The sequence below is a fragment of the Anarrhichthys ocellatus genome, unplaced genomic scaffold (genome assembly GCF_004355925.1).
Source record: "Anarrhichthys ocellatus isolate YVR2014 unplaced genomic scaffold, GSC_Weel_1.0 scaffold69, whole genome shotgun sequence".
Taxonomy (NCBI): domain Eukaryota; kingdom Metazoa; phylum Chordata; class Actinopteri; order Perciformes; family Anarhichadidae; genus Anarrhichthys; species Anarrhichthys ocellatus.
The window spans coordinates 591,235-600,974 of NW_022280099.1; the positions used below are offsets into that span (position 1 = coordinate 591,235).

Consider the following 9,740-nt stretch of genomic DNA (forward strand, 5'->3'; position numbering starts at 1 on the left):
GGGCAGCGTCAGAATCTAACAAGACCTGAAAAACCTCGACTTCAGACAAAAAAACGACTCATCTGCCTTCTGTGAAGAAAAAAAGTCTCAGCGGGCCGTCAGGGTTCACATCAAGAGACACTGTGCATGAAGTGTGCGTGTGTGTGTGTGTGTGTGTGTGTGTGTGTACGTACTACGGAGCATAAAACTACTCCTTTGCATGCAGCTTTAGAACAACCGATATCGTTAAAAAGTACAGGATTCCATTTGTTTAATCACTTGAGCTCTTTTGCGGTGAAGCTGCCGTGGTTAACGGAATTCTGAGCCGGGTTTTCTTTGTTCAGCGCGACGCTCGCTGGTTAAGACGGCCATGTGTGGGATTACACGTCACTGTGCTGAGTGGACCTTCATGTGAACTAAACTTCGTGCTATTTCCCCCAAAAAGCCTTCACCCAAAGTGCATTCAGCCATCCCTGATTCATGCAGAGGAATGGAACGAACAGAAGAAGAAGAAACAAACATTCACCGACATGAAAACAAAAAAATGATATTATATTCAAGCGGCGTACCCGAGCGATGCATAGACACGAGGAGGATTCTAACAAAATAACCGTTTAAGGTTTCACCCGACAACTAACTGAGGCCAAGGGCATCTCCGTAATCAAAAATATAAATTATTATAAGAAGCAAAATTGATAATTAATATATAAAACATACCAGAAACTTCCCTTCGTGTGTTGAGGGATGCTTCTTCATCACATTTGAGAATCAAGCTTCTATTTCATCTCTATTAATAAATAATCCATGCACAATCCCTTTGCCAGTAAACCCTTTTGTTACTGAATGTCTATAGTGCTACCAGTATGCAAACCCTGAATGTCCACATAGTAAATTATCAATGAAAAATATTCATATGTACAGTGTAGCTCAATAAAACATCTCTTTAAACTCTGCATGCAGTCAACTGCATAATATACAGGCAATAAGTACGGTCAGTCGTTGTTTCTTTGGCAGGCCAGAATCCAGCTGGACATGCATAGAGAGGTCTGTACAATCACAAAAAACGGGACCCGCGTCACGCCGGAGTGCTGGACTCTGGCGTGACTTGGAGATAGAAGTCAGTGTGCAAATGTTAAAGAAGCCAGTGTTTGTTAAAGACCAGTGGCGTAACTGGATCCGACAGCGCTGGATGCCCACCAAAAGAAACCCTTGAACTGATAATCACGATCGTAGCAGAACAATGTGCCACGTGATCACACGTGTGCTCCGGTTCTCTCTCCACACCACTGGTTGAGCTCTCTTCAGAGCCCGTCGTCCTTCTCTGAGTCCGGAGAAACAGGCCTAGAAACGGTGAAAATGTCCTGACGTTGTATTTTGGTTTTGGGCGTGGCGGAGGCCGACGGCGCCCCCAAGGATGGACGCTTCTTGTCCGAGAGCATCTTGATGATTTCCGCTACCTGACTCTCCAGGGCGCCCAGACGGCCCCCCAGAGTCTGGATGTCGCCCCGGAGCTCCAGCCGGGTCTCGTGCAGCGCGGCCTGCAGGGCCTGCTCCGGCACAGGGCAGAAAGGGTGAGGGGACCCCGCTCCTCCGGGGAGAGGGCTGTGGAGGAGCGCCTCCCCCGCCCGGTCGATCCGCAGCTCGCTCTTGGTGATGCCGCTGTCGCAGGAGTCCGTCTTCCGGAGGGGATTGTTGCTGGGCACCCGGCCCTCCTCCACATCCCCGCCCCCTCCTGCTTCCTGACCTTTGCCCTCCTGGGAGAGCATCTCCACAGAGACGGCCTTGACGTTGTTGTTAAGCCCCTCCTTCCTGGCCTCCACCGGAGCCGTGTTGCCTTTCAGGCGCATCCAGCCGCTGGCCTTGACGACGGGCTTCGCCAACGCGGGGCTGGTGCTGACTTTGACCCTGACGGTCGGCTCGCCTCCGCCTCCACTCGAGCTGGGCTGCAGCTCCATGATGTCGCAGTTGTTCTGCTTGACGGGGGGCTCGCCGGGGGGGCTGTACGCCAGCGAGCTCTGCATGGGCGTCACCTGAGACACGGTCAGCACACTGCTGCTGGGCGGAGCCCCGTTCTGCATGGAGGACGGGGGCCGCTGCAGGCTGAGCGGCAGGGAGTGCTGCAGGCTGGAGTGGCCCAGCTGCAGGCTGTTGGGGTGCAGGTGCTGCTGCTGGTGGTGGTGGTGGAGGAGGTGGTGCTGCTCCACCTGCAGCAGGTTCTTCTCCAGGTCCAGCTGCGAGGTGGCAGCGCCTCCCTGGTTGCGGAGCTCCTTCTGCTGCTTGAACTTCTGGAAGAGCTTGCGGACCGGATGGTCCTGCGGGATGGTGAGCTGCACCTCGTTCTTCGCCCGCTGCCTCTCCTCTTCCTCCTTCTTCACATCGCTGATCTTCCGGAAAATGATCTGCACACAGAAAAGAACAACATGGCGCTTATCAGAACACATGAGTACTATGAATAATAATGATCTCTCTGGTGTTCTCCGCCGAGGAATTGCACATTAATCACTGGAGATAAAAGAGGAAGATTTATAATTATGGAAATGTGTCAGTCGGCTCTCACTGGAGCACAATCGCATGTCAGAAAGAAATCCTCTGCACTGCCCTCAGGTACTGCAAAAGTGTAGCTGGCTTCTGGAGATCTGCGTTAAATTATCTATCAGTGCTCCTACACCCCCCCCCGCCCCCCCTGTATTATTCAGCCTGAGTGGCGCCACTCCCTCCTGGCTCCTCTTACACACCAATTACATTGGGAATGACAGAAATCCCTGACAGGGAGGCAGTCAGCCATCCAACTGCCCATTTAAGTGTTATTCTTAAGTTGAAATGAGAATGCTCCCCAATAGCTGGCAAGCTGAGTCAATCTTTGAGTTAAAGATGGAAGCGAGGGGAGTCGCCCACCTTGCTGTCAGTCTCCATAACCGACCATTTCTACCTCCTGAACTCTGCTTTTCATCTGTCTATACTTCCTGCTCGTCCAGCTCCTGCTGCTGGAAGCTTCCTGAGCCGAACCGAGCACACTGCCTGGAGGCACAACCTGTGTCATTAACACTTTTAAAGTGAATTAACTCTGACATGTAGAGTGTGGTTTGATTGATTTTTTTCTTTCCTCGTCTCCTTCTGAAGAGAACAATGAGTCTTGTGTCTCTGTATTAATCAAAACAAGAGTCCGTCACAGGTGGGTTTATGACGCTGATGTGACCGGATCAAATACAATGAATCTCCATTAACTAACAGTCACTTCGTATTAAATTCAGGAGCTGCAGTCGCTTCCAAGAACCAAGTGCATCCAAACAGTGAAGTGAAGAACACTTCAGGTTTTAAAAAAACAAGGAGGGATGCCTGGGTATTTTTATTTCTATATTCCCCGATGGAAGCATGGCTGAGCTTCCAATTTTAATTTCCAAAATTTATGACGCAAAGACCCTAACAGATCCGTCTCTCCTTGCTCACCTTAAAAGTGTATTTTCTTCAAATTTAAAAACATTTAGAATCTTAATTTGAAAAGCTACATTTTCTGAAGTGTGCTCGCTTCCATTGAAACAAGCTTTGATGCCACTTAAAGGCTTGAAAGGAGCTGAAGTGTCAGTTGAAGTGAAATTGTGTTTCAAATCACGTGTTAAAGTGGAAATAAGAGTACTGACAGAAGAAGAGTCTGTTGATGTTAGTGTGCTGATAGGAGTTGAAGTGTTGAAGTAAAGTAGCTGAAAGGAGTTGAAGCGCTGGCTGAAGTGATAATGCCAAGAAGTTGATAAGTTTAAGTAATAATATCAAAGATTTATATTTAATTAAATGTCTGTTAAGTGTCTGTCACCAAATGGGGGTGATTGAGTCTACGGTCCACTGGTGGTCAGTCCTTACATTTGAAGCGGTACAAACTGGGCTGGATTGACACCGTTTGGATTTTAGGGAAGCGAGAAAACAAACCTGCATTTATTATTTATGGCAATAGGTGCTGCCAAAGAGATCGAACTGGAGACGTCTGAGACTTTAGCTTTTGAGATAATGGAAGATAAGATGTTTAAAAGTCAATTAAACTGAATGTGCCGAAAGTGTTTGCTGAAGTGTCACTTAAATTGAACGTGTCAGATCAATAAAATAAAGAGTTTTTTTCATTAAAGCTCTGTTATATTTAAACATATGGTGCACAAATCTTGTTTTGGTGTTCAACATGTGTTTGGGCTGAATGGATTTTCTTTACGATCATTTTTTAACGGGCTGAAAATAGCACCTTGGAGGTCCTGGCTCAGATGGGCCCAACATGCACCTGTTAAACCACAGCATCCTGGGTTTGAGTCCAGCCTAGAGTTTCTGTCACATGTCAGTTTCCCGTCAACTTAACAACTCCTCAACCTGGTCCCTGCTCACAGAAACACTCCGCTGAATCTCATGCCTTTCTTACCCGTTTCGAGGCCAGTTTATCCATTTTATTGGGAATAAGGGCAGAGATTTGGCCAGCGGACGGCTCATAATCCTGCTCTGAAAACACAGACATTCACATGATAAAACACCTGACAGGTGAACACATTAGAGCCCTGTGGACACCTGAAGTTTATGTCCCATATTCACACTGTGCTCAACAGGCTCTGCACCGGACAAACACAGTTCAGACAAACACATCCATCAGTTCCATTGGCGTCTTCCCAAACTTGGGAAAGTTGGAAGTTGAACTTTGTGATGTTCATAGCTGTCAATATTTTTGCACACTTCTCGTTCACGTTGCCTTAATTAAAAATGGAGCTCGACACTTTATCCTTTAACTTTGAAAACGGCATTTAAAAAAATGAATCTCCACTCAAGGTCCACTTACCGGAGATTGTTCAAAACAACTTAAGACACACAAAAAATAAGCTGGAGCAAGAAACGTCGAATACCAACGTTTTCTTTTTAATATCTGCACACGACAACAAGAGTGAAGATCTCCGGTACTAACAAATAATGCTGCTTCCTCTCAAGGGGAAAGACAGCGATACATTAGCCGCTCTGCATTTCCCAGATCCACAGACTTTGGCCGTCAGTCAGAGGTTTTATTAAAACCTTGTAAAGAAAACAACCGGTTGGCAGCGCAACAACACGCCTCACAGCTCTGCAGGATGAGCGCTTTGACCGCGTGGCGACGGGTCGAGAGGCCCGACACATTTCTCACATTCAGCCTAATTTCTTCTGACCCAATTATTCCGTCCGTCTGTCACAAAACGACAGCCTCGTTCACAGTGTGAAGCAGCCGTCCAGCGGGACACATGCACAACAACAACAACAACACGGAGTTATGAGTAATGCTGCTGAATGACTCTCTCTCTATGAATATCTGGATAAATGGCTCCTCGAGAGGCACTCGGATGAACAGCTGTCATATTAATTGTATGATTACTTCAGAGGTCATGAATCGTATTACATCATGTCATCTAATGTAATTAGCTTATTACCCGAATAGTTTTATGAAGTTACATCATAAGTTATTGAATACTTGCATAAGTAATTCAAAATGTGAAACTATTTGATGTTCTTCCTCTGGTGAGTCATTTGCTTCTTTGAGAGACTTTTTAAAATGCTGACAAACATCTAATCACCACCGATGTCTTTGAGTTTTTTACTTTAAATGTTTGGTATTTGAACTCTGTTATCAAATGTCAACTGAATGCCGTACATACTGTACACAAAATGTTTAACATTTCAATTAACAGATATCACCATGAAAGTTCACCAGCTGATTACTTTAAGACAATTCTTTTTTGTATTACAAGTCTTTTTTATTCTTAATTTTTTATTCTCGGATTTATTTGTATGTTTAAATATGCAAATCAGGCATTCTTTGTATGAATCTTGGATATTTCTCTGTAAATACTCTCAACAGCCGTTAAAAAGATGAATGAAGTGTGAACAAACCCGTCTGTGTTAACCTTCAGGACAGAGAGGAATGAAACTGGAAAGGATGTAAATAGACAAAGTAGTAAAATAAACAGCTCAATGGTCTGAAATCGTGTCTTCCAGTCAAGTCGTGTCCTTAATTGTATCAACTCATGTGAGTTTTAGTCTCGAGAAGGTTTAAAGCTGCACAATTCCCTCTCAAGAAATGGACTGTATATTTAGTAGACAGTCAAAGCTGCACGAGACAGCATGAATTATTTCAGCATTGAGAAATATGAGCAACCATTTCAACAAGCCTTCTCTGAACAACGCGATCAGTTGAAGGATCTTTATCGGCAGTCTTTCTATTTTGCTGCACAAGTTTGATTCTCTTGTTTTACTCTCCGGTGTCCGTGCACACCACATGGAACTGTATCTACAACAACAGCACAGTACCAGAAGCCTTCAATCACAGACAACAACACAGACGTCTGCATCGTAGTGGAAACGGCGGTTATGTTACAGGTGCCTCCCAACACACACCTGCGTTTCTGAAATACAGTCGCGGTCACATGGGCCACGTCAACAACGGTGTGTTTGTCTAAAAAAGACACCAGGCAGACGAAAGTGTCTGGTGTCTCATAGTTCACCACACACTCTCCAGAGAGCACTGCGGCGATCTCCCGAGAGCTCCACATGCATATGCTAATGAAAAGGAAATTAAGAAGCAGAGCCTGGAGGGGGATTTGACTACCCACCAAACAGGAAGTCCACCAGAAATAACAACAAAAAACAACAACAAATACACATCATAGAGACAGAGAGACATAGAGAAGAGTGAGTCAGGAAGGGAAATGTCAGATGATACGAGGAACTACGACGTCATTCTTAGAACACACTGCATGTAACCTTTTCTTCTGCATCAGTTGGGTCATTTTGTGCCTCGTCATGGATCCTTTAGGATCCTTTGGAGTGGAGGTGGTTCGGTCCAACAAACGCTTTCAGTCAGGAGATCGCTGTTCGCTCCCCGTGTGGAACGAGAAGTTACCGTTGATTCAAACTAAACCTCGCTTCTGGTGGAGACGGAAGATCATTTTTAAAAGACGGTGTTTGAGGTTTGGTAACGTTTCATAGACAACTGAGGAGTAACTTTCTGTGAGACATCATACAAACCGTTGTATGAGTTGAGTTTTGTAACGGCCCTTCAGATCTTATAATTGATCTTCATATCGTCATGAACCTATTTATGCAAATTGTTTGGTGACTTTGGTGCATGTCAGCTTAGATTATTTATATTATTTATGTTTGTGTCGTCTAAGAACTGCATTAACAATTAACATCATATCTCTTTATCCCATTACTTCAAACTGTATGTGAAGGGCCTCTGCTGCACAGATTGTTGCTTCAGCTGCAAGACTGAACACAAAGTCTGCTCTCTTAATCTTCAAAGCCCTTTTTTAATAAATGCATGTTTTCTGATCTGGTATCTGGAGAACCCTCTTGTCCTGCTGACCGTAAAGTCTGACAGCAAAACAAAAAGGTCTCTTTCTGTTGCCTTTAAAGCTTCTCTCAGAGGATCTGGATCAGAGCAATTTAAAGGAGGTAATGTATTGGATGTATTCATTTGATCAACATTAAGTATTAGGTTTATAATTGGATTTACACAAAATGTACATGCTTAACATCACAACAGGAACAAGAACACAGAAGTCAGCTGCTAGTGTGTTGGTCCAGAGGTAGCAGGTAGAGGTAAGTAATGCTTCTCTTGGTGTGAAGAATCCAGAGTTTACAACAATAGTCCTGGATTTCTGTAACTGTGGCATCTGGAATTAGAAAAGTAAGTTTGTTTTCTGTTTCTCCCTTCTTGTGTAAAGAGCTCTCTGAAAAAAACTTAAAGAACTTAAAGAACTGTGCTTCCACCATTATCATGTGTGATGCATCAGTTTCAAATGAACTTGTAAGTGACTGCAGAGGTGAGAGGACTGACGGATGACGATGCCTCGGGTCCAGCGTGTCCTTCCTCGTTACATCAGGAGCCAAATCTACACATGTACCCAATAAAACAGTGAGTCACAATCAACTCGGCCTCATTAATGAAGTAGTTCTGCTCGTGTCAGTGACTTCCATTAAGGCAAGACCATGATTCAGATATTATTTTTACATTTTTAGAAAGGCTGCTCTTTGGCAGGCAATCGGACAATAATCAGTGTTGCTTTGTTGTTTCATGCGCTTTTCCCACAGACTGTAAGAAGTGGACGTAGTCATCGTGACATTGACACATTGGTTTGAGGGCCGATGTTTTGAAGCCTCGAGTTCGGCGATTTCACCGTCGCCATCTTGGATTACGGTCGTCGCCATGCTGTTTCTTTTGGCAACCAGGAAGTGACCATATCTGGACTGAGGAGGAGTGACGTAGAGACGCCGTATACGTCTCTGGTAGAGACCTGTCAATCACCGTGTAGCCCCGCCCTAAAGCATCCCCTGCTTTATGGTTTGTGTGACTCTAAATGGACCATAATGTACTAAATGAACATCATGCTGTATTGAAGAAGACTTGAAACTAGAGATTGAGACCATAAACTCATGTTTACAATGTTTACTGAGGTAATAAATCAAGAGAGAAGTAGAGTCATTTTCTCATAGACTTCTATACAACCAGAGGAGTCGCCCCCTGGTGGACACTAGAGAGAATGCAGCTTTACACTTCAGTATTGGCTTCACTTTTCAGAACGGGAGGTTGCCGCCTGACCTCTGCATCACTTCCAACTGTACCAATATCTGCACATACAGATCATCATAATACAGATTATCATAAAAAAAGCTTTTTTAAATTCATAAATAAAGCCAATCACTCAAATTGCATTCACCTATTATTTAACATGCAGTACCATCAATACGTCAACCTAATTTATGTGTTATTTAAAAAATAACACGTAAAAATGTGTTAAATGGTTATTGCCAATTGTAGAAGGGTTGCGGTGTCGACAGCTGGTGGCAGCGTGTTAAGTCATGCACGCTCTTCTGCTTCATTGTGAGAAATGAAAGTGACTGAATCTACCTCCCTGAATCAGAGAGTAGGTATCGCTCTAAGGGAAGCGGCGTCTACACTCTTACATGAGCTGTGAGTGCGGAGGTTCTCTTAACATCGTGGCGCCAAAAATCTATTTCGGTCTCACCCTTCAAAGCTCTCGTTCTAAAGACGGTTCAAACACGAACCTCCCCCTCTAGAACCGGAGCACCAGCTACAGACGGAACAAATGAAACATTATGTTTACCAGATACCCAAATTGCACGCCCCGCCTGTTTAAATATTCAAGAGCAGAAACAGTGTCGGGGTTGATTTAGGGTTTCACAGAGAGACGCTGGTTAAGCTGAGTAATGTCTTCATTTCATCCAGGCCGTGATGTTGTGACTGGAGGGAAGGAATGAAATAAACATCGAGTGGAGAGAAAGAGGAAGGGGAGAGGATATATTATGTAATATTATATCTTTTATCAGCTAGATGCTCACACTTTGCTTTATAGCATGTTTTCTGCTAATTCAATAAATAGGTAGTCTGTATGAAATAACCGCATGGTTTTGTATACTCGTGTGAATTAAATACTCCACAAATGAAAAGTATTTTCTCATTTAATTAAGAACTTTCGTGCAAATGAATCGGATGTTCCTGAGAGATTTGAGTCAGTGTGTGTTTTCAGTTCAGACGACGTAGCTGTGCGTCACAACAACAGCTAAAAGCTGTAATCTGGTAAAGGTGACAATTATGTTTTAAACTGTATATGGTCCCTTTTAAATAAATTACATTTAAACAAAACACAGTTTAATTGTCAGAGAGACTTTTAAAAATGTTGTCAATGAATGTCATCCAAAGTGTCTCTCTCTCTCTCTCTCTCTCTCTCTCTCTCTCTCTCTCTCTCTCT

General features: G+C 44.1%; 1 protein-coding gene across 1 annotated transcript in view; it reads right to left on the bottom strand.

Moving 5' to 3' along the window:
* Nucleotides 1-10: 10 nt before the first annotated feature.
* Nucleotides 11-9,740, bottom strand: part of LOC116397588 (potassium voltage-gated channel subfamily H member 5-like) — a 51,661-nt gene continuing 41,931 nt past the window's right edge. Inside the window, exon 6 of the mRNA XM_031873139.1 lies at nt 11-2,378. Within this exon, the coding sequence (XP_031728999.1) occupies nt 1,281-2,378 (1,098 nt within the window). The 3' untranslated portion in view covers nt 11-1,280. The remainder of the gene's footprint in view (nt 2,379-9,740) is intronic.